Source organism: Cervus elaphus, chromosome 16 (genome assembly GCF_910594005.1).
Source record: "Cervus elaphus chromosome 16, mCerEla1.1, whole genome shotgun sequence".
NCBI classification, from domain to species: Eukaryota; Metazoa; Chordata; class Mammalia; order Artiodactyla; family Cervidae; genus Cervus; species Cervus elaphus.
The window spans coordinates 37,188,745-37,213,307 of NC_057830.1; the positions used below are offsets into that span (position 1 = coordinate 37,188,745).

At 38.5% G+C, this 24,563-nt stretch overlaps 1 protein-coding gene across 3 annotated transcripts in view; it reads right to left on the reverse strand.

Annotated features, from left to right (window-relative positions):
• The window catches only part of PPP2R2A (protein phosphatase 2 regulatory subunit Balpha), a 77,709-nt gene that overhangs the window by 51,675 nt on the left and 1,471 nt on the right, over positions 1-24,563 (reverse strand). Inside the window, exons 1-2 of one of the 3 annotated variants that reach the window (XM_043927170.1) lie at positions 24,271-24,333; positions 23,803-23,877 (exon numbers count right to left, since the gene is read on the reverse strand). In XM_043927170.1, coding sequence (XP_043783105.1) covers positions 23,803-23,877; positions 24,271-24,307 — 112 coding nt within the window. In that variant the 5' untranslated portion in view covers positions 24,308-24,333. Of the gene's footprint in view, positions 1-23,802; positions 23,878-24,189; positions 24,334-24,563 lie in introns of those variants that run through there. The other 2 variants (XM_043927169.1, XM_043927171.1) reach the window with 2 other exon arrangements.

A 24,563-nucleotide genomic window follows, 5' to 3' on the forward strand; every position in this document is an offset into this window, starting at 1 on the left:
CACAGAAGGTCCTGCGCCCCAGGGTTAGACCGGTATCTCATCTGATCAGATTTCTAGGTGGTATGTTTTGAGTCAAGCAGAATTTTCAAACATTTTAGCACTTCACTTATTGTTCTGCATCCACCAATGTAATAACTGCCTCAGGCAAGGGCCATCAATGATTTACTTATTGATACAAAAGAGGGAAATAGGGCCCTTTTTTGGCAAGATTTAGCATATACTACATGACCAAGTGATCTGGCCAGAAATGTTTAGCATGGATTTCCTTATGGGAAACAATTGGTGAAATCCAGAAAATGGGGTATTTTATAATAGGCCTTGACTCTTCAAACTTAACCGAATGCTTTTACTGGATCCTGAATTGAAAACAAAGAAAAAAAAAATTTTTTTTAAGGATGATTTTTAAGTCAGCTGGGAAAGTTTAAAAATGCACTGTGTAATAGAGCATTTCTGAATAAATTTCTGCCAAATTTTTTGGGTAACATAATGGTATTGTGGTTGTAAGAGAATATTCCTATTCTTAAGAGATAAAAGCTGAGTTATTTAGGGGTAAAGCATCATGTTGTTTCTAATTTACTTTCAAAAAAATTTAGAGGCCAAAGTGCAGGTATAGATAAAGCAAATGTGGCAAAATGTAATTTGTGAATATAAATAAAATAAAGAATGGTTATCAAATTTATTTTTCAACTTCTTTGTGGGCTTAAAATATTTCAAAACAGAAGATGGAGAAGGAAGGGACTGAGTGAATACAGCAACTCCAGATACATTCTCATACATCACAGCCAAAAAAGGGAGTGCTCTCCTCCCTGGGTCTCTTTCTAATGGGCTGCAAAGCCTCTCAGGGAACCCACCACCCCTCTGGTTCCTGCCCCCAGGAGACAGCACTTCATATTTCATTGTATAGATCTAGTATTATCTATCCGACCTCATTTCACATTTAACTGAGTCCTAAAACTATGAATGGCTATAATGGCTACGAGCGGGCAGGCGGGCGGGGGGGAGGCGCAGACTGGCTTTTTCCTAACTAACCAGCATGAAAACCAAGATCTAAGTTGGTGTATTTCACTCAAACCCTTACTAAACCAGAAAGATAATCTCCCCAATTCTAACCAAGCTATACAGGGCACTCATGACTGGGAAAGACGAAGTCACACCTCTAAAAAATGAGAGGTAGGCCTACTCAACCCCACTTCAAACAAGACACAACCAAAAGTTCTAATTTTAAAGAGATTTAATTTTATTTTAATTTTTAGAAGATTTTTAAATGTTACTACTCTAGAACCTATTCCATTCTGCAAATAATCAACATTTTATCTGACGATGAAAATTACAGTAACATTTTTTAACTTTTTTATGCCTTGAAGAAAATATCTAATGTTAAAGGTGCAGATGATGTAGGTAGGAAGGAAAGAGCACTGAACTAAGGAGACAACAGGCGGGAGTAACACTGCTAAGAATGACAAGCTGTAACAGGCTCACTGACCCTGCAAGTGGCCATTTCCACTTTTCTCTTCTTAGTAACAGAACACCCTAGTACTCCCCATAGCCCCTCACCCATACCCCCAGCAAAACCACGCACACAGTTTTAACAGGAAAGTAGAGATTACATTTCTTGGGCTCTCCTAAGGCCATGTGACCAAGCTCTGAACAATGGGATATAAGTGTAACACTCCCATGTCACATCCTTAAAAAAAGCTCCGTCTTCCTCTCTGGCTCCCTCGCAATGGAACAAGCACAGATGTGACCCAGACCTGGCCATGCAGACAAGAGCAACACACTGTGGAAAGGGACAAAGACAGAAGGAAGCCGGCGTGCTGGATGATCCCTGGGAAAAAGCAGCTCATCCATTTACGACCCCTCTCTACCACCAGTGGCTATGAGAGAAATAAGCTTCCAACTGGGGAGCCGCTGTGTATTTGGGTCTTTTACAGCAGCATGGTCTGTAACAGCTTGTACGACTTGGGGTATTTTTCTGGGTCTCATTTTGTGGAAGTGAAAGTCGCTCAGTCCGACTCTTTGTGACCCCATGAACTAAACAGTCCATGAATTCTCCAGGCCAGAATACTGGAGTGGGCAGCTGTTCCCTTCTCCAGGGGATCTTCCCAACCGAGGGATCAAACCCAGGTCTCCTGCATTGCAGGTGGATTCTTCACCAGTTGAGCCATCAGGGAAGCCGAAGAATACTGGAGTGGGTAGCCTATCCCTTCTCCAGAGGATCTTCCCGATCAGGAATCAATCCAGGGTCTCCTGCATTAAAGGCAGATTCTTTTTTTTTCTTTGTAAGAATCCGCCTGCCAGTGCAGATGTGGATTTGATTCCTGGTGCAGGCAGATTCTTTACCAGCTGAACATTTTACTGGTTCACAAAGCTGATTAGAATGATACGAATGCTATTAACTTCTTTAGCCGGCTGTATCTTGTTATTAAATAAAAGCACAAATACATGCCTTGGGTAAAATAAAAACTGAAGTTTTACAGATATCTGAATAAATGGGATGACATATGAAAACACTGCACAATTTATCTACCCATTCAACAAATAATTACCAAATGCCCACTGAGTGCCAAATACTGTTACATACCTGAGACTACTCAAGATGTTAAGAAAAAAATAGTAGAAATAAAGAAAGGAGTTCACTGCCTCATGCATGAAAATTTTAATAACTTGAGAGGAAGCCTACAGTAAACAAATAGTAAGATTATTTCATATAATAATATGGGGAAAAGGAGGGGGGAAAAGCAGGCAACACTGAGTACACTTCGGAGTTGGGAGGGGACTCAATTTACGCAGGTGCTGCTGCTGCTGCTAAGTCGCTTCAGTCGTGTCCGACTCTGTGCGACTCCATACATGGCAGCCCACCAGGCTCCTCCGTCCCTGGGATTCTCCAGGCAAGAACACTGGAGTGGGTTACCTAAAGCCATGCAAAAATTTAAGATATGCCAGGTTAGAACAGCAAGCTCAAAGCCTTCAACAAGTACAAGACTGTGCACGTTCATGGAACACAAGGGTGAGATGACAGACAAGATCTCAGAGGCAGGCAGAGGCACCCTAGCACTAAGTGAACAAATGTACAGAACTAGTTTCAGGGGATGAATGCTCCGGATGAAAAACAGAGAAAAACTATCACTCCCTTAATTCTGTCTTGGTTTCAGGAGTAAGTGATGTTCCCAGGAGAAAATTATGAACTCAGCTGCCCTGCAGCCAGTAACTGACTACAATCTTATCCTATTTACTTTGAGACAAATATTTCAATTAATTAAGTGATCTTAGGAGTTGGGAAAAAAAGTAAAAGTCATCTCTAATAGAGCAAAAGCTTTCTTTTGATATTTTTAAAATGTGATTAAGTTTCACATATGACTTTAGTCAACAAATTATCTCACGAGCATGCAGACACTGCTGCACGCGCTAAAGGTATCACAGTAAATAAAGAACTGGTCCTTGTAGAGTTTAATGTATCAGAATACATTTCAAAGTTTAAAAATGATAATAGTGAATTTTTTAAAACTTCACTCATTTTGGCTGACTCCTTAACGTCTAAAATTTGGTTTGAAAACACTGTATCTTAATTTCTCTCTTTTTCTGCTGTAGGCTTAGTATATTGAGAATAAAAGGACACAGTGTTAGAATTTAAATCTGAGAAAACAATTAAATTTACCTTTACACTAAAAGAATGAGAAATACTACTGTGAATTCTCCTATTGCAAGACAGAGAAAGTGATTATTAAGTGTCCTGGCACACAGAGGAAATAGACCTATGTTTAATGATCTACCTGTTACATACAGAGACTCAAAACACTTCATTCATCTCTCCCCTTTAGAGCCCACTAAAATGACAATAAATGAATAAAAACAGCTTGAGACACTAAGAACAAAAGAACATGTGGGCAAACAGCAGAAGACAACAACAAATGTGCTAGAAAATGGAAAGATGTAACTTAGCAAATAAAGGAAACTGAAAACTAAGAGCATGCGGAGGGAGTTGCCAAAGAGGCAAGCAGACGGTGCCAGGGGTCAGGAAAAGACAAGAGTGAGACATGAGATTCAACATAAGGCTGTTGGTTGAAGCATCTACTTAAGATGCAGAGAAGTCTAATTCTCAAGGAGAGAACTAGTTTCTGAAGAAACTGAACCAGAGAAGAAATGGGTTGGGCTGAAGGCCAAGTAACTGAAAATGAGACCAAGTGAAAGGACGCATAGTCAACCGTGAGCTGACCTGCCTGGCTCTCAGAATGTCAGCAGCCAGGCTTAAGACACGACACGTACCCACCCCCCCGCCAACTCCCTCTGAACGCGGTTCCTTCTGTTGAGACACTGAGAATCCCCAGTTCATCACCTTACAGTGAGCCCACCAGCTGATTCGCTCTGCCAGTGAACACCGCCCTTCCAATCCCCTGTGAGCATCTCACAACAGGATCATCAGATACTGCAGTATACTAACACAAGAAAAAAATGATCGCAAAGGAAACAGAATGCCAAGATTAGAATTGATCCTCTCAAAGATACTCTAATCTACAAAACAGAGGTTGCTGAAAAAGGAATACACCACAAAAAGCTTTTAAAAATAATCGGATTTGTAAATACCAGTGAAAGAGTTGGAAACAAAAGTGGGGAACTCTCACAAAAAGAAACAAAATGTAAAGTTGATGGAAAATAGAAGGGGGGGAAACCCACAAAAACTAGAGGATCAATGCAGAAAGTCCAAGATGCACATGTCAGGAGTTCCAGAAAGAATAAGAGAATAAGACAGAGAAGGAAAAAAACACTGAAGAAAATAAATCTACAATTTGAAAGGGGCCAATGAGTACTAGCCTAACTAATGAAAAAGATACACCATGGCACATCGTCCAGAGGCGGAAAAAAATAGTGAACAGAACAGCACGAGATTTCTTAAATGCCACACTGGACTCTTTAACAGACAGAAGAAACGCCTTTCAAAGTCTGAGGAAAAGTGACTTCCGATAACTAGGCAAACCCAAAAGTGTGAAAACAGAAAGACATCCTTTCCAAGCAGGTAAAAACTTCTACCAGTGGAGAAAAAAGAAAAAGTGAAACAAAACATGCCACCCCAAAACTGGAAGATTCAACACAGGAAAGACAAAGGGAACTCCCACAATGGTGATGTGAATATGATAAGAACAAAGAAAAATCCCAAAGGTATGCAATAAACTTAGAAAACACCCTGTCTCAGAGGGACAGAGTTCAAGGAAAAACTGAAACTGGGAGAACATCCTGATGTACTTCGAAATACTATCAGGAAAGCTAGTCTCTTAGAGGATTTGAGGGTGATTCAATGACAGATTCACAGAAAATGAATCACTCCAGACTGAAACAACACTATGGAGAACTCCAGGGGTCAAGGGGAGATAAACGACTGATTATCTGATTCTTTTAGCCACATAGAAAATTATATTGAAAAGCTGCTGAAAGGTCCAGAAAGAAAACAGGGATGGCAGATTGAAACAAACAATAACAAAAAAGGAAAAACATGATAATTATAAACTCTAGAGAAAACAGTGTCATAACAGCAAAGATATAATTCATCATCTGACAGTGGTAAACAGTATTTATATGGACATAATAACATCTACTTCTGTACTTCTTTCTCATGATTACTTTAACAAATTAACCTTAAATCTGGTGGCTGAACACAACACAAATTTATTTTCTTACAGTTCTGGAAGCCTGAAGCCCAAAATCAGTTTCACTGGAATAAAGTTATTGGCTGGCTAGCTCCTTCTAGACACTCTAAGAACGAACGTGATTTCTTGCCTTTTGGAAGCTGCTGGAGGTCACCTGCATTCTTTGGCTTGCAATCCTTTCCTCACATCACTCCAATCTCTTGCTTCTGGGGTTGCATCTACTACTTCCTCCTTAGATCCTAATCTCCTCCTCTTTTCCTTACAAGTACCCTTGTGATTATATTCAGGGCCTAGGAGGATAAACCCAAATAACCATCTCATCTCAAAAAATTCTTAATTTAACCACATCTCAAATTCCTTTTTCAAGTAATATTCACTCATTCCCAGCGCTACAAAGTAGGTATCTTCTTTGAGGGAGGGAGGCCATTATTCAGCCTGCTACAACTCTGAATACTGGTGTAAACAGTCATAATGGTACAACAATCCTGAGGAAACAGCAAGAGTGGTAAGAGGCAGAACAGAGCTCAATTCTTAGCAACTATTTACATCTCAGGATGTCTAAAACTGATAAAAGAACAACTATATGAGCATACTGTTTAGAAACAGGAAAACAAATACCAGAAAAATCTGCTAAGAGAGTCTGAGAGAAACTCAAGGTGAGGAGCGACAGAAAACTTTTAATCTTCCTCAAAGGCATTGTGAAACTACCAATTTGTTAAATTATATACATAAACTATATGGATAAAATGAAAATCAACCTAAATAAAACTAAGATTAGGTGGCTGGGGAGGGAGAGATCCTGGTAGAGACTGAAAAGGTAACTCAAGGCTAATGAAGCAAACAGAGGAATCACAAACATAAAAATTAAATGATTCCTCATTTATACTTATTAAAAATCTGTGTTAGAGGTAATGAAACAACCAATTAAGGAGTTAAGACTTCACTTCTTAAACTCATCCTTTTCACAGAACTGGAAGGTCATCTACTTATAAAAGTAAATCATTAGCAAAAGCAAGACTGTAAGTATAGTAAGATCTTAGCCTGAGCTGAACTGCACCTGCAAATACAAACTTAACCCAACAATTATGGATGGCTGAAGCACAGTACTATGATGCAAGCTGTTCTTTTAACACTAGTACAAAGCTTTCCAGGAGGTGTTTATTCATTTATTGAACAAATGTTAACTGATGTGACAACAGTACAATGGATCTATTCAGTCTGTCACAAATGCTAAGTCAACAAATTAAGTTACTACCCTACCTGTTCTCCTTCCCCTAAAAAAGGCTGTAAACCGCCTGGTCGCACAGTCTGTGGACCACAGTCCACCAGGGCAGCAGCAGCAACGTGGCCATCACTGGAGCTGGTCACAAACGCAAAACCAAAGGCTCCACCCAGGAAATTCATAAGCACATAAAGCTTGACAAGTACCTGTACTGGGCTAACACCATCCCTTCCGACAACAAAACAGCACACTTCTAAACAGGAATGGACGAGACAAATAAAGGTGCTCACTGGTATAATAAAACTTTCTCTTCAGACTCGTGTAGAATTTTTTCTGAGTTATACATATATTCATCAGTCTACTCAAGGTTTGCTAAAGGATTCAGATCATCATAGAAACAGCTAAAGAGTGGAGGAAAGAATATTGGGAACAGTTAAACAATATAAAAGAATAATGCACTTATAAAGTTGCCTTCGAAAGCTTTTTAGAACCTTGGTAATTAAAGGGTCAATACTTCTAAGAGGATTTTCCTGGTATCACAACCTCAGGTGTCCCAAACTCCACTCTTACATGCTAAGGAAAAATGAACCCAAAGGTGAAGGGCGCTTCTGGGCCTACTGCTTGTCTCAGGTTCCCCCTCACTCCCAACTGTATTCTCCTTCAGAGAAGACGCAGAGTATACAATCAGAGGGAAGACAAAACATGGAGGAACTTGAGATAAATAGGAAAATAAAGCCAAAAAAAAAAAAAAAGGTTTGAAATGTTGTCGCCACACAGTAATTTAGTTAAATTAACAGGCAAAGTGCCAAACCCCAGCCTAACCCCAATTCTGATGAAACTAATCTTCCCACTTCTGTGTTTGGATTTTCCGAATTCCTAACCCAACCAAGTTACAGCTGCATTTATGGCAACGTACCCTGGTTGAAAGTGTCTATAACCTGCCCCATATTTCAAAATCAATTAGGCTTTTTTTTTTTAATTTATGGGCTCAAATAGGCTTTTATTCTTATGCTAAGCACTAACCTGTTAGCATTAAATAACTGCACTTCAATTTTCTGAGCACTTAGTATGTGTCAAAACTAAGGACATACATGTGCTTAATCTTCCAACTAACAAAGCAAGTCTAGTAATTATCTCCATTTATAGACAGAAAACACAACAGTAGTTCTCAAATGTTTGGTTTCTTACCCTGGCTTTCCTTTGCCTGTCAAAAACAAACAAAACCACTTCTTTTAGAAAGTTTCCCCCATCTACCGTAGACATAAATTATTTCTTCTCTGTGCTTCCATACAACCTTCCTCAGGTATCACATGACGGAGGGGGGCGGGAAGGACAGGGGGAGAGGTGGGGATGCTCATACATATGAAAAAGACAAGCATACCCAAAGAACAACAGACAAAGGACAGGAACAGAATCTACACACTTAAAACATGCGCAAATAAGTGGAAAAGATTTTTCTGAATGGTAGTATTGTGCCAGACATTGTCAACAGGTCAGGAAATGGGCACTCCCATTCACTGGTGGAGAAAGGGAAAATCAACATCATGTTCTACTGAAATTTTATAAAACATACCATTGCGCGCGTGCCAAATTGCTGTAGTTGTGTTCGACTCTTTGTGACCCCATGGACTGTAGCCTGCCAGGCTCCTCATCCACGGGATTCTCCAGGCAAGAACGCTTGATTGGGTGGCCATGTACATACCATCAGCCATTAAAAAAAAGATCACACCTTTTGACTACTAGCTTCTACTGCTAGAAATATGCCCTAAAGTAATAATAAGATCCCCACAAGGATGTTCATCATAATTTATAATAGCAAAAATTATAAATATGTCCAAATTAAATATATTAGGTATCCCTGGTGGCTCAGAAAGTAAAGAATCTGCCTGCAATGCAGAAGACCTGGGTTCAATCCCTGGGCTGGGAAGATCCCCTGGAGGAGGGCATGGCAACCCCACTGCAGTCCTGCTAGAGAATTCCATGGACTAAGGAGCCCAGCAGGCCACAGGTCACGGGGTCACAGAGTCGGACACAGCCGAGCAACCAAGCACAGCACAGACAGTGAGACTACAGACATTCATCTTCCGGACTGCTAACTGGGGAAAGCTTACTACATGACTATGCGTGCAATGCCGGCTGTGAAAATACATATCCACAGCAGAGAAAGCGCTGTACACTGGAAAAATCCATGCGAAAATGTTAACAGACGTTACCTAAAAAGAGTGAGATAACATGATTTTCTTCATTTACTTATGATGGTTTTGAGGTCAAAAGAACCAGGTTCATCCCTGGCTCTCCCACTTACCAACTGTGTGACCTTGGTCAAGATACTTTATCTAATCCTTGATTTCCTCATCTACAAAATGAAAATGATAATACCACCCACCCTCGGAGATTAAATGAGACAGTGCATGCAAAGTGCTTACACTATAGGTAATCAGCTATGTTTCGTGGGGCTTCCCTGGTGGCTCAGCTGGCAAAGAATCTGCCTGCAATGCAGGAGACCTGGGTTCCATCCCTGGGTTGAGAAGATCCCCTGGAGAAGGAAAAGGCTACCCACTCCAGTATTCTGGCCTGGAGAATTCCATGGACTGTATAGTCCATGGGGTGACAAAGAGTCAGACACCACTGAGTGACTTTCACTTTATGTTCCTTGGGCACTTATTTTTTAGAACATATTCAGAAAGAATAAAAATTTGTAACAGCATATAACCACATAGCAAGAATTTGATGAAGCTATATTCTCATCAACCTGAGCAGTACACTAACGTTAACCAAATTTTGGCATTTTACACAGTGTTAACCAAATTCCCGAGAAATTCAGTTGAGAATTAGAGATGGTGGATATATGAGCTAAAGGACCCATGCATTTACTCAACAGACAGAAAAACACGTTAGAAAAAAAAAATTAGGTCCTTGGGAACCAGCCTACTCTATAACACCTAGTGTAAGCCTAATGAAATAATCACCAAAAAGACCAGGTCGGCTTCAGACTCTACCAGGAACAGTAAAATTCAACTAAAAACAGCTCAAGGTCTAATTTAAAAAGCAATAAGACATGGACACCAGGAATCAATAAACCCAAATGTTATTTTTAAAGATACTGATATCTTACAAGCTAATTATTATAAATTTTACTTAGCTATATTTATTAACATGCTAATCACATATCTAGATTCACATCTCAAACATGTACAATCTTCTCAGCAACTCTTCAGACTGAATCTACAGAAATCACAGACCAGTTAAAAGAAATGGTAGCTACTTGGGCAATTCATTAGATCCTCTCTAAGCATCCTGCCTACAGACTCTGCCCATCATGGACTTCCGGAATATATTTACCCACTTTAAATCTAAAGTGATGAACACGCTGCATTAACTCAAAAACATGCAAATATTAAATATTTCTGCAATAATAAATGTGAAAGTTGTGACAGTGTATCTGGGACACAGAACCTAGGAGAATAGGTAAGAGGGAGAAATGTTTATACCATATACCTCCTGTACTGTGTGGATTTACCATTGTATATATGTCTATGTGTATGCAGTGGTGGTGGGAGGTGTTTATATTAAATCCTGGTTAGTAAAACACAAAAATAATTGTCTTACATTTGGTTTGTAAAAAAGATATGCAAACTAGATTTGGTTATTACAGTAGGGAAAGTCAGATGAGGTTCAAAGAACTACCAGTCTTCCCTGAGACCCGGGTTTGATCCCTGGGTTAGGAAGAGTCCCTGGAGGAGGGCATGGCAACACACTCCAGTGTTCTTGCCTGGAGAATCCCAGACCCAGGGATCGAATAGTAGATGTGCTGTGTGTATGAGAAGTACTACAGAATCAAAGTTTTTTCTTTCGTGAATGGGAGTTTTTTATTGGCTCTAGAAATTTTTTAAGGAAGAGAATCCTACTTTGTCTCTGTTAATTTTTTAGTTTATTTACAATTATTATGTTTCAAATTTAGTGTACATTATAGCAGTTATTACTAAATTTATAGAATTTTGTGACCATCATCACTTTTCTAATTCCAGAATGCTTCCATCATCCCTTAGAGAAATGCTGTATCTACTGGTAGCCACTTCCCTTTCTCCCATCCTTCAAAGCCCTAGCAACCACTAGTTTATTTTCTGTCTCAACATATTTGTCTATTCTGGACATTATGTAAATACAGAACCATGTTACATGTGGGTTCTGTGACTGCTTCTTCACTTAGCATGTTTTCAAAGTTCATCCACATTGCCGCATATACCAGTCCTTTGTTCCTTTCTATGGCTATACAATGTTCCAGTGTGGCTACAAACTAAAAGATGCTTGCTCCTTGGAAGGAAAGCTATGACAAACCTAGACACACATTAAAAAGCAGAAACCTCGCATCACTTCGTCGACAAAGGTCAGTATAGTCAAAGCTATGGTTCTTCCAGTAGTCATGTATGGATGTGAGAGTTGGACCATAAAGGCTGAGCACCAAAGAACTCATGCTTTCAAACCATGGTGCTGGAGAAAACTCTCAAGAGTCCCCTGGACTGCAAGGAGAGAGCAAACCAGTCAATCCCAAAGGAAATCAACCCCAAATAGTCATTGGAAGGACTGATATTGATACTTTGGCTACCTGATGTGAAGAGCCAACTCACTGGAAAAGAAAGACTGAAAGCAAAAGGAAAAGGGGGTGGCAGAGGATGAGATGGTTAGATACGATCACCGACTCAAAGGACATGAATCCAAAGAAACTCTGGGAGATAGCAGAGGACAGAGGAGCCTAGTGTACTGCAGTTCATGGGGTCCCAAAGAGTCGAACAAAACTTAGCGACTGAACAACAAAAATCCTGTGTTAGTTTGCGGGGGCCACCATGACAAAATACCACAGGTGGCTCCAACGACAGAAATTTACTGTCTCATAGCTACTGAACAACAACAATAACAATGGCTACATCACCTTTTCTTTATGCATCACCAGTTGGCAGATACCAGCTCTGTTTCCACTTTTTGGCTATTCAGAACAATGTTGCTATAAATATTCATGTACAAGTTTTGTGGACACAAGTTTCCAATTCCCTGAGGTATATACATAGAGGTAGAATTGCTGGGTTATAGCAAATAGGTGTTTAACTTTTTAAGGAACTGCCAAAATTTCAAATGAAGGTTTTGAAACATAGGATACAAAGGAAAGAGACAAAAGGGCATGTAAACTACCACAAACATCTGTCTGGAGAAATCTTCAGTTTTATTCATTAGTAAATCCAACTCACAACCATTTGTAACCACAAAGACATAGTTATGTCTTAAAAAAGACTTGAGATAATTGTGATTTTTTTTGAACAACTAAGTATTGTACTAAACACCATCTCAGTATCAGGCAGAGTAACCTCAACCTGGAACGTGGGAATTAATTTACTACTCACACCCCAGCATTATCTATAAAACTTTTACATAGGGTTAGTCAAGGATCTCCTGGTAATATGAACTAGTTAATACCAAAGGCCACAGTGTATTATGGAGAATGCTTACTGTAATAAAACTGACCTTTCTTAATATACCTAAAGTGACAGAACCATGTCTTCGATTTCCCTCACATTCTCCAAAATACTGGGCACTCAACAAATACTTTTTGACTGGTGGATGAATAATTAGGGTCTCACCAGAGCACTACTCCCTATGAGAACCAGTGATTTAGATTTAAATAGTATTTTTTAAAAGTGAACCACGGAGAAGCAACATGGGAGCCTTAAAGGCAGACAGAATAGTTTTTCTGACTAACTGATAATCTTAGATTAACATTCCTCAACTTCTTTCAGCTTCAGTGTCCTTCTGTACAAAATGACTATATCGACCTCAAAGGCTTGTTAAGAAATGCAACCTTGGTCATTCCTTATCTACAATTTCATTACAAAGAAATGCAATGTAGTTATCAAATTTTCCTATTATGCTGAAGACTTTGCCTAATTAAAATACACACAAAACAAAGTACTGTCTTTATTGTTTTACAGTAATGAAATGTGACATAAAATCCATGAGATTTTCTACTTTTAACCAGAAACTGCAAAACAAAGTGAAACTCTGGTCAAAAATGTAGATTTTGCTTAATCTTATCCTGAAATGGCCTACAAAATAACCCAGTTCTTGTCCCCAAACTGTTAATCTGGGATAACAGACTTGTATCACAGCAGTAACAACCTGTATTTTTCAATATTCTCTGACACTTCCATTTTCTGCTTAGGGCTCTTCCTGTCTACCTCCAACCACTTACAGAAACTTTAGGACGCCCCTCCCCACAGAACCCCAGGTCTATCTATAAAGAGGTTGGCAGCACACAACAGCTAAGGGGTGGAAACCACCCAAGTGTCTGTCAAAGATGAATGAAAACTGTGGGACACACACACAGGGAATGTGGTTCAGCCTTGAAAAGGAAGGAGATGCCGCCGTAAGCTACAGCATGGGTGAGCCCTGAGGACATGAAATAAGCCAGTCTCGAAAAAACAAATACTATGATTCCACTGGTATAAAGTATTTGAAGTAGTCAAATTCACAGAAAGCAGCCTGATGGATACAGGAGTGAGGGGAGGAGAGAATGGCGAGTTGTTTCAAGGGTCCAGTATCTGTTTTGCAGATGAAGTAGTTCTGGAAACCTGTTTCACAATAATGTGAATACAGTTGGCACCACTGAACTGTACCTTTAAAAATGGCTACAATAGTAAACTTGTGGGCCTTTTTACAGTGCAAAATACATAAAAATATCAAGGTGCTAAAAAATACTTAAAGAAGTTTTGCTGTTAGGAAAAAATAACTCTCCTTTCAAGGAAAGAAAGAAGACCAGGAGCCATTCCTTCTCTACCACCAAGTCTGATAATAATCACTTTTAATGTTGCATCCCTAGGAAAGGACTTTGACAAGAATTACTGATTGCTTACCACAGCTTGTTTTCTTGAAATACAGCCTTCTCAATCTATTAGCCAATAGCAAATATTAAAGATTCCACTTATGCTATTTTAAAAACACACCTACTTCAGGCCCACAAGACTCTCACCTTGAGATAAACTGGGCGGAGTGGGGAGGTGGGAGGTGTGTGTGCATGCATGTTTAACACCAAAAAGGTTGTTTCCACTTTCACAGAGCAGACCTGAAATTCTACAATGGCAAGTTCTAAAAGGTAACATTGTTTCAGAAGTCCAAATAATTTTAAAAATGTTCCCACCAATCCCTTTTTAATATACTGAGGAAAATTTAGATTCCTTCTGAATGAAGTATAAACAAGAAGTCAAGTAAAAAATCCAATATATCCTCTAATATTTTTATCCACTGTTAAAGAGACAACAGCTTTTCAATTAAAAAAAATTAAAATGAGACTACACTAAAGCTGTCAAATCCAATATCTTAGAAGATTCATCCCTCTAAAATTATATGAGAGTAAATACTAAAAAGATTCCTAAGAATAATCCTCTTAATAGGCTTATTAAAAACTATCATTCTCATATAAAATATCCTTGACTCCTCCAAATTAACCATATAGGCAAATTAGACACAGACAAATTTTTAGATTAAAGTGGGGGTTCTTAAAGAGGGTCACTGGTCCATGAGTCCCCTCAAACTGGACAAAAGAGATCATTCAAGGACTTCGGAAAAGAAAATTCCAGTTAATATGTGAGCATTCAGAAAGAAAGTCAACATACAGAAACTGAAATTACAAAAGTCTGACCATGGGACAGTATACACAGAAGCACTCAATAATAAATTGCCAAGAATTCCACATATGTCACAGGCAAAGATCTAGATGACATTTTAATCAACTACAGCTAACATTAAAAATGTCCATATTAGTAAAAAATTAATTGGTTTTTTTAAAATAAGCTCGGTGTTTAAACATGGATGGAAAACTAGTAAAGCTAGTTTTAAAAGTCATACACAGGTTGACAAATTTTTAAAAAGGATAGAAAAATACCCACAAAAATACTGAAAATACTAAGGAATAAATAGTTGAGACTGCATTCTTAGAATGGAAAACTCAGCAACTATTTAAAAATAGGATTATGTTGTACTTTAAAGCAGAATTTAAAGAAAAACACTGTTCCTTCTCCTTTCCTCTCCCTTAAGAATTGAGAAATAGTTACCATGCCAATTCTGTGCAGCTCTCACAAGGGGAGGAAAAAAAAGAACCACATAAAACTGCTACATGTTGGGTTCAAAATAAAACACAGTGGCAAGGGCACCAACTCATTTCTAATGACCAGGCAGCCAACCCAGAAATGGCAGCAGACTAGGCATTAAGGAATTTTTAATCCTACATAAAGTATTAATGATAGTGGACCTCATCAGAGATAGTGACAAAAACCCCTAAAAAACTTTAGGCATATTTAATTTGGTACCTAAACAGCAGCAAGGGAGTAAGCTGAAACAATCTGAAGTTAAAGGAAAGCTTTAAACATTCACGCACAAAAGCAGCACTTTATGATTCTTTCTGTTTGTTCACTTATCTTCTAGTTCAGGAGACTCATCTAAAGCAAAGGTACAATGAAATTAACAGACTAAACCCACAGTTGTAAGCTATTTCTGGATAGCAGGATTTCCTTACACTATTAAAATCTGAGGACCCCCCCAAAGGCCTTTTAAAATATTTATTCATTTAAAAATGTAATAAGCAGCCCTACACATTAACAAAGAAGTTACAAAAAGAAAAAGACTATCTCCCCTCCCCCCAAATTTAGTGTGAAGAATGGCGTTTACATTGCTGCAAATCTTTTCAATGTCTCGCTTAACAAAAGATGCTGAGATTCTCTCAACTGCTTCTGCATTCAACATACTACATCATGTTGTGTAAGTTAAATATATGAAGAAATCCAGCCTTACTCAGGTATGTGGTTGGGAAGGCAGGAACAGTTTCCAGGATTTTCAGGTAGTTACAGATATCCCTTTGATACTATCACAAAACTCAACATGTGACAGTTTCTTAAAGGTTTGTGGAATCTGAAATCATTACCAGTTGTCTGTTATATTAAAATCCAGCCTGGAAGTCAGAACGTCTGAGGCCATGTGCTGCAACTACTGAAGCCAGTACACCTCAGGCTGGTGCTCCAATACAAGAGAAGCTACCACAATGAGAAGCCCACGCACCGCAACTAGAGTGGCCCCTGCTCACCACAAAAGCCCAAGCAGCAACAAAGACCCAGCAGAGCCAAAATTCAACAAATAAATAAATAAAATTGCATACATTAAAAAAAAAACCCTAATGCTCTTACACTTCAACTCATGTGTAATTCTTTTTTTTTTTTTCATGTGTAATTCTTTAACATCACAGGCATTGGCCATTTGAAAAATACTGATTCAGTTATGCAGATCTTCCAAATGTTGACACATTTCATTACACAGTATCAAAAATCACTGTCATTAATATTACTACTGATCTCATCTAAAATATCTGTAAGTATTCAGAAGTTATCAAATTCAGGAGATGCATGTTTTCCAATACTTTCTGAGTTTTGCTTGGAAACTCAAATTTTATCAAGAGCAACAAACACTGTCCACTGCAATAACAGATTCACTGTTCATTTGCGAAAATGTCTGCCAAATATTCAAGTCTGAATAGTTTGTCAGTATGGGGGCTTCCCTGTTGGCTCAGATGGTAAAGAATCTGACTCCAATGCAAGAGACACAGGAGACGTGGGTTCAATCCCTGGGTCAGCAAGATCCCTTGAGAAGGGCATGGCAATCCACTCTAGTATTCTTGCCTACAGAATTCCATGGACAGAGGAACTGGGTGGGCTACAGCCCATGGAGTCACAGAGTCAGACATGCCTGAGCAACTAACACACACATAGCTCTTTCTAGTAAAAATAATGTCCCCCAAAAGCAGCTAGTCAGCTCATCTTGAAACTCAAGTGACTGCACTAACGCTTTTCCTCCCACCACTGTCCTCCAGTTTACACTTCAGGTGCACTTTCCATCCTGTTACACAGAATGTCAACACGTGTACTCAAGAATCAAGACTTTCAATAGTAGAGACTTGACAAAACCCATTTTTACTGCTTCATCAAAGACATTCTTAAGTATAGCGAGCATCTTCAAACGGCTGATACATGGCAATTAAGGTAACCGTGGGGGTGCTGGTACCACCCTTTGGTGCCAAGGCCTTAACACATGCCAAGGAGACAGCAGATCGACCCACCACTGCTTGTGTATCGTTGGTGCAAGCGTGAACATAATGCAAAAGGCAAACAGTGTCTTAGTATGATTATGAAAACAGTTTCAACTTCAGAGACCTTTAGAAAGAGAGGCTGCCAAACCACACCTCAAAATGGAATGACCGCTGTTTTGACAATGCACCAATGTACAAGGACATACATTACATGTCGTAGCTTAAGAATTCCATTTGCAGAAAATTCAGTAAATCTCCAAGTTGGATTTAATTACTTCAAAACAATAATCTACTAGGCATTACAAATTAACTCTAAACCATTCACATTCCAACAACCTCAAACACCTTCACCTTAACTAAAAGGAGTTCAAGTTTTTAAGTAAATAAACTTACATTAGGGAAATCTAAAGTTCTGAGGTGAGAATCCCAGCTCCACCACCTGCTTAAGGACACAGTCAGTAAATTAACCTTTCCGGCCTGTTTCCTGTCTCTGTGGAAAAACAGCAGCATCTATGTATTTCACAGACTAATAATATATATAAAGCACCTAAAACAACACCTGGCACATAATTAAGAGATCTAATTTATATATGACCAGGCCTTTACTTCTCTTTCCTTTTACTAAGGGAGCAACTTGCAGACCTGTGATTACTCAATTTTAATCTCCATTATCACCCAAGAGAAGGGAAAAAAGATGACAGTTGAGGGCATTAGTTAAAATATCTATTTCCAACCCTTTCATTTTCCTATTTAACAACATAAGAAGCTTAAAATAAAGTTTACCTTTCTCCCTGCAACTCAACTAACCTAGGCAAATACAGATGTATAAATACAAATTATATGGCAATTTTTTTTAACTGATTTAATAAAATTAATTCTTTGCTTCAATCTCTCATCATTCTGCTTATTCCACAATTCTCAAGAATTTTAAAGTGTAGTTCACTAAAAGAGAGTACTGAGAAATACCTAAGTGTCATTTTTGTTTTATTTTAGTAGTCTGAGACAATCAACACCATTATTTCGTTTTTCCTTTTTTAAACCAATAAAGGAGTATGAAAAAACTCCTTAGTACCTTAGGAGAAAACAAGGATACTGCCTACTACTAGTGAGAAATAGTCATCCATGTTGTTTAATGGGCAAAGTGACACTACTTTATGTGACGGCACTGTATTAGTACCAGACTTCTGTCAGCAGTAATGCTAGTGTTAAGAGAAAGAAGTCACGTGTGTTACAAAGTGAAAATATTAAGTAAGACCTTTGCCGCGAGTCATTAAGTTCTGGAATACAACCAATGTGCCAATACTCTAAAATTTGCAAAAAACTAGGTTCTACTAGTTTTTTCTACTAACTGACCCTAGTGCCTAAATCTAACATGCCTACTGCTCTAAGAAACATAGAATACAAATGATAAGTTCTGTTATACTATAGCACTGAACATGCTGAATGGATTTTAAACTGTGAAATTCTGTGATGCCCCAAAGATTGTTTCTCAAATTTTATTTACTTCATTACTTGGGGAGTATTTAGACTCTCCCACTGCAGATTTTTTTCCCAAGAACTAGTCCACAAGTCTAAGTCCAAAAATAAACAGGAAGTAGTGTTGAAAAGATGCAATGCATTTGTATCCAAGTTTCACTGGCTCATGTAGGAAAATCATACCCTAAAATCATACCCTATGAAAGAAAGTTTAAGATGGTCAAATTTGGAGATAAGAAAAATTACACTTACATTAATGAAAATAATAAAAATTCAGTATTTAATATTCAATATTAAATAGTGAAAATTTGCATTAAAATAATTAAAATAACCATATTGGTTAAATTTTTCTTATTTTTTTTTACTCAAAATTACACACTTCAGATTGCCCACATGTATCTGAATTTTTAACAATCCTATGTTCACAAGTTAAATTTGAACAAATTAATGAATTATGAGAATTGTCACTGCAAAAAATCATTAGGAAAAGTTTCTTACTGTTTCACATTAAAATGATGAACTTGATTTTCAAGTCTGTTGAATCTAGATTTTAAAAACAAAACCAATGATATTTCTGTTACTAAATAATAAGAGCTGGGAAGGAGTCAAGAGATCCACAGCACCAGCCACATCTCAATGTTGAGTGATGGGAGTTCATTACACTATTCCACCTACTTCCTGTAATGTTCAAAATCCCCACTACGAAGTTTTTTTTAAAAAACATTTTAAAAGAACTAAGCAAATTATAAAACAGGCAATCATTAGCTTCAGGGAAAATAAAGGAATGCACAAGAAGTGAGCAACATCACAGAGCAGTGTTGGCTCAGGAATGAATTATTTGCATCCTCATGACAATGCAAGCACTGATTTCTAATCTGACCATAACATGTGATGTAGCACTGGGGCACGGGGACAAGCACATCAACAGCTAAGTCTTCATCTACCAGGGAAGAAAGTCAATCGGAAATGTTTAAAATCAACAAGAAAGAGAAATATCATTTTATTTACCAAACAAAATGTAATTAAGCCCAACGGAATACAGCTAGAAGAAGAGTTCAATGTAACTGCCCTTACGAGAGGGACTAGAGAGGATATGAGACAGAGTGTGGAAGGGACTGTTGTTTTTCATTCTAAACCCTTCAGTACAGTATTGGATTTTTTAGAAACTTTTTTACTGTGAAATCTACCAAATATAGAAAATTAAAATGAATCAATTATTACAAACGTCTGTACAACCACCATCCAGGTCAATTCACCATCCCATTTATACATATTCTTTGATTCCACTCATACAGAGTTCAAACACACACACACCGTTCTCTCACTTTGGTAAGTTTTCAGTTGCCTTTAAACACAACTGCCCAGTTTCCTCCTGTCCCTTACTCACCATAAATGTTCAAGTAATAACAAGAGCTAAACCCTTATTATGTGCTGGGTTTCTTTTCTAGGAATATTAGCTTATTTAATCATCAAAACAACTTCATAGGACACATTTCACTGTCATCCTCGTTTCACACAAGGAAAAACAGGTACAAAGAGGCTCAGGTACTTGCCCAGGACCACACAGCTAGCAAGCAGTGGGCAGTATTCCAACCATGCAGCCTAGCACCGGAGTCTGTGCTCAAACTACTGTCTCATGAGAGAACAGCCGTCAACCAAGGAAAAACTTAAGCGGAAGATATGGTAAAATGCAGCTAAAGCTACCATGAAGGCTAAAATAAAAACTACATGACATGCGACTACGTGAGTGGTAGGCGTTTTACTGCCTCATCCTTCTCCAAGACAAGCAGCTACATCACAGGTAAACGACTTGAAGTGCCTAAAGAGCACAGGGCACGGAATAAGTACCCCAACACTGGCTGTAAACGTCCAAGGGCCTACTTGGACCAAAGGACAATAAGAGTATATGATCAAATGTCCAAATTCTGTCTCAGTTCTGAAATGTGACATTCGCCCAGTCGTGTCTGACTCTTAGCGACCCCATAGACTGTGGTCCTCCAGGCTCCTCCGTCCCGGGGATTCTCCAGGCAAGAATACTGGAGTGGGTAGCCATTCGATTCTCCAGGGGAATCTTCCCAACCCAGGGATCGAACCTGGGTCCCCCGCATTGCAGGCAGATTCTTTACCATATGACCCATCAGGAAAGTCCCCCTGAAATGTTCTGAAATGTACTTAAGGAAAAATCCTGAGTCCTGAGTAACCAAGACCACTGTCGTCTTCTTTTTAAATGAAGGCCCCGAGAATCCAACATCTCAACCAACTTAACTTACCAGTAGTAACACTATGAGGCTGTCTCTTTTCTAAGACATCTTTGAGAATTAATAAGATTAGAGGACCAGAAACAACAGCAATCACCTAATCCAGTTCTGTTTTCTTAAGGCTAAGCATACTGGAACCCAGAGTGACATATACTAGCCTGTTACTAGGATAGAAACTCACGGTCTCCTCACTTCTTCCTATTATACGGCTATATATGTATCATCAATCCACTTAAAAAGCTGCCAAGTAAAAAGTGTGTCTCAATCATCCTATTTTTCACCCATATTTGTCTTCCTTCATAACCCCATAACAGTACATTTTTATCCCTTCATTCAATAAACACTGAACACCTACCGGGTTCCAGGCTTTGCTCTAAGCACAGCAGTTTTTATGTAGAAAGTCCCACATAGAGGACAAAGATACAGCAGTCCTGCACTAAGCTTACAGTGCAACAGTGAAGGTTGGGGGTACTAAATATTATAGATACAAAGTGCTAAGAAGGAAGATTTTAAATATTTCTGGAAAAGTGAGATGAGTATAAGGGTTACAGACGTGACTTGAAGGATGAATATGACTCTGATAAGAGAAGAGTGGGAGGAGTGTCAGGCATTCCATGGGAAGAAGCGCGAAAAACGAAAACAAAACGAAGACCTCAAAATAAGAATGTACAGGACTTGTCTGAAGAACAGTATCCATTCACCTGGATAGTAAAACACACTGGCAAAGAAGCTTAACGAAGTAGGAGTCATACTGGTGAGAAGTCTCATCTCACATTCTACGCTAAAATATCTGAGGGTAATTCATAATCCTGTGGATACAGTGACCACTAAAAATGTCTAAGGAAAATAAACTTGGGCAGCACTTAAAAAGCAAAACGTTTAACAAGAAGCAAGGAATCATTTAGGAAGTTACAGCAATCCTGACGAGAAATACTGAGAACCTTAACCAAGGTGAAAGTGGGCACGGAAAGAAGATTAAAGCATTACAGAGGTAAAAAGGGTACGCCATGACAGCTGACTGTGTGTAGGAGGAAAAGACAATCTGGAGCCTTTGATGGAAAAGAACTTGGGATGTATCGTTAACAGAAAGCAGGCAAGCCAAAGACTGACCCAGATGTAATCATTTACAGATCACACTCTGAAGCCAGGGGGAAATGTTATTAATCTTATTTTATTTCAGAAAAATAAACCTTTTCTTAGTAAAATAAACACATCAGACCATAGTATGCAAACTATAGTATGCAAAAATACCCAAATTAAAGCTTGAAAACTGAGTGTTTTTTATACTTACTACATTTGTATGGACACAGGTACTAGAATAAATCATGTTTTTATTAAAATAATACATACCACATTTCAGCAAGTTAAAATGCCAAGAGTGTACTGTGTGTTAAAAGTAACTTAACAACCTCAGATGAAAATTATGTAATGAATCAGTAGCAAAATGCAGCTACTAAGTATTAGCAAAAGAAAACTCTTACTGATCCATCATATATGTCACAAACTATCATTTGGTTCAGTTACGTTAAGTTTGAACTCATCAATTTCTTCTGATTAAATAAAATTCATGTGGTCTTTGCCTGTTTAACAAGCAAACTATGAACTCCTTCAGGGCAGGGTTTATATTCTAGACACATTGGACCCCTAGCATGTTTAGCAGGCCCCCAGCAGACCTCTGATAAAGGGAATAAATGGAAATCAACAAAGGAATGTTTTTCAAGGATCCAGCACTTTCATAACTTGGTGTGTATTACACAACAGCACAGAACTAATGATCCAATATTTGAGTGCCTACTGTTCAACAGGTAATGGAGTTACAAAATGAGTAACACATGACTCCTCCCTGGAACTTAGGATTTCTTTCTCTGCACAAGCTGGACGCCACAGGCTTCACCAGACAACCTTGATTTGCACTATTGGTATGACCAGCAGTGAGTCTCAACTCCTTTAAGCTTCCAGTTTCTCATCTGCAAAACAGATGAGGATTCAAGAGAAAGAAACGTGACAGACCTGTCTCAAGTGCCACGGAAGCCAGCTGGCTCCCCCACAGGACTCCACGAGCTCTGATCAGGTATTTAATCGGAATGACACTGACACAAGCAAACCCAAGCATTCAACTGGCTCAACACAGGCCATCATCCTAGCATCACCCGGAAAACTGTCAGAACCAACAGCACACTGACAGGAGGTCAAACAGGATCTTATCATGAGGACAACACAATCCAGAGAATTTATAAATTTTCACTAAACAAATTTTTGAAAATTAAAAGTACCTATTTTAATTTATCTGAGTTTTAGACAATTCCTACTGTAATTCAAGACACAGAATACTATTAAAATTCATACCTTAATATTTCTGAACAATGATGTAATACAACTACTTTATGAAAAATGTCTCCTCCATCTAAGACCATCTCAAATGCCACCAAAAATCAAAAATCTTGAAGTTTCAAAATTTGAGAATTCTGAAATATGCTAATCAACAAATCTGGGAGAAAAATAAATACTTAAGCAATTCAACTGATCAAATCCAGTTTCTAAGAATACAGAAGACATGTTCTATATCCATTACACTTGTCTCTTCTTATCCACCTAAATTAACCTTTAAAAGACAATTAAAGGCATCATTAGAGCCAGCACTTCTTCACAGAATACGCCAATTTCAACACCACACTCTCAAAGTAGGCAAGTAAAAAAAAAACAAAACTAAAAACCCCCCTTAAAAATGAAAAATGCTATCTCTAAAAATACGGTGCATAACCATGAAAGTGTATCACCATTTATTGGTACACGAAATTTACACAGCAAAGACACCTTTACCATATGGACCTTAGATTCTTCTTATGACAGTTTTATATACATCATTATCTAGTGCTACTCATTTTAATCAGGAAAAAAAATAATAAAACACAGCATAAACAATAAAATATTTTAAGACTACCTTTTAAAACTGTTCTCCCACTGCTTGGACAACAAACATAAAACGTCCTTAAACTAATACAGACTCAGCTGCTAGGAAGTCCTTCAGCAACCGAGATTTTGAAAAGATTCTATATCCAAATTCTGCATTATTAAAAGCTCTCTTACCTTCTGCTACATCATCATCTACTGCTCCTTTCACCTGAGAAAAACACCACTGAATATCATTCCCTCCTCCAGCTCCTGGAAAAAGAAAACATACCAATTAAAACTGAGTTCTGTTCATGTTTACTCTCGTAAACACAGCAATGGTATCCACGGTCGGCATGAGACTAACCGCCTGGCAGTTCCCACAGATACAACCACCACCCCAGAGCACTAATTTGGAAAAAGGTTAGTCCCCAATAGTTGGTATTGTGTTCAAAAGAGAGATTCCAGGTCTGAAATATTTATCGTCCGTGTACTATCATCACCCCTGTATACGAGTGCAGAACTTTCCTTCCAGTTTTCCTTCCCCTCAAATACAGTAAAAGCCTCACTTCAAGCAAGACCTACCAGAAAAACGTAAATACCAAAAGTCAGAGTTTTTCTTTAGGGGTACAAAAGCCTGTAGAAGAGTTAATAAGGTTAAGCTACCATAAAACACGGAACGAAGAGAAAACTTCAGGAACATTACTGCCTGGGTGAGGAGCAGTGATTCATATGAACCCTATCACCACAGGCGCACATACAGCAAACACAACCTCACCACCCATTTCTTTGCAGTTCATTACCAGCAAATCACTGGCTCCAGACTGAGAGGAAGAGAAACTGAATTGAATGCTCCTGAAGGGACGGCCACAGGAAGCTTGTTTCGCCTCCCCTTCACCTAATCCCTCAGAAGCCCAAGGACCTTGCAAAGAATGAATTCTGCTCATTTGTCATCATCT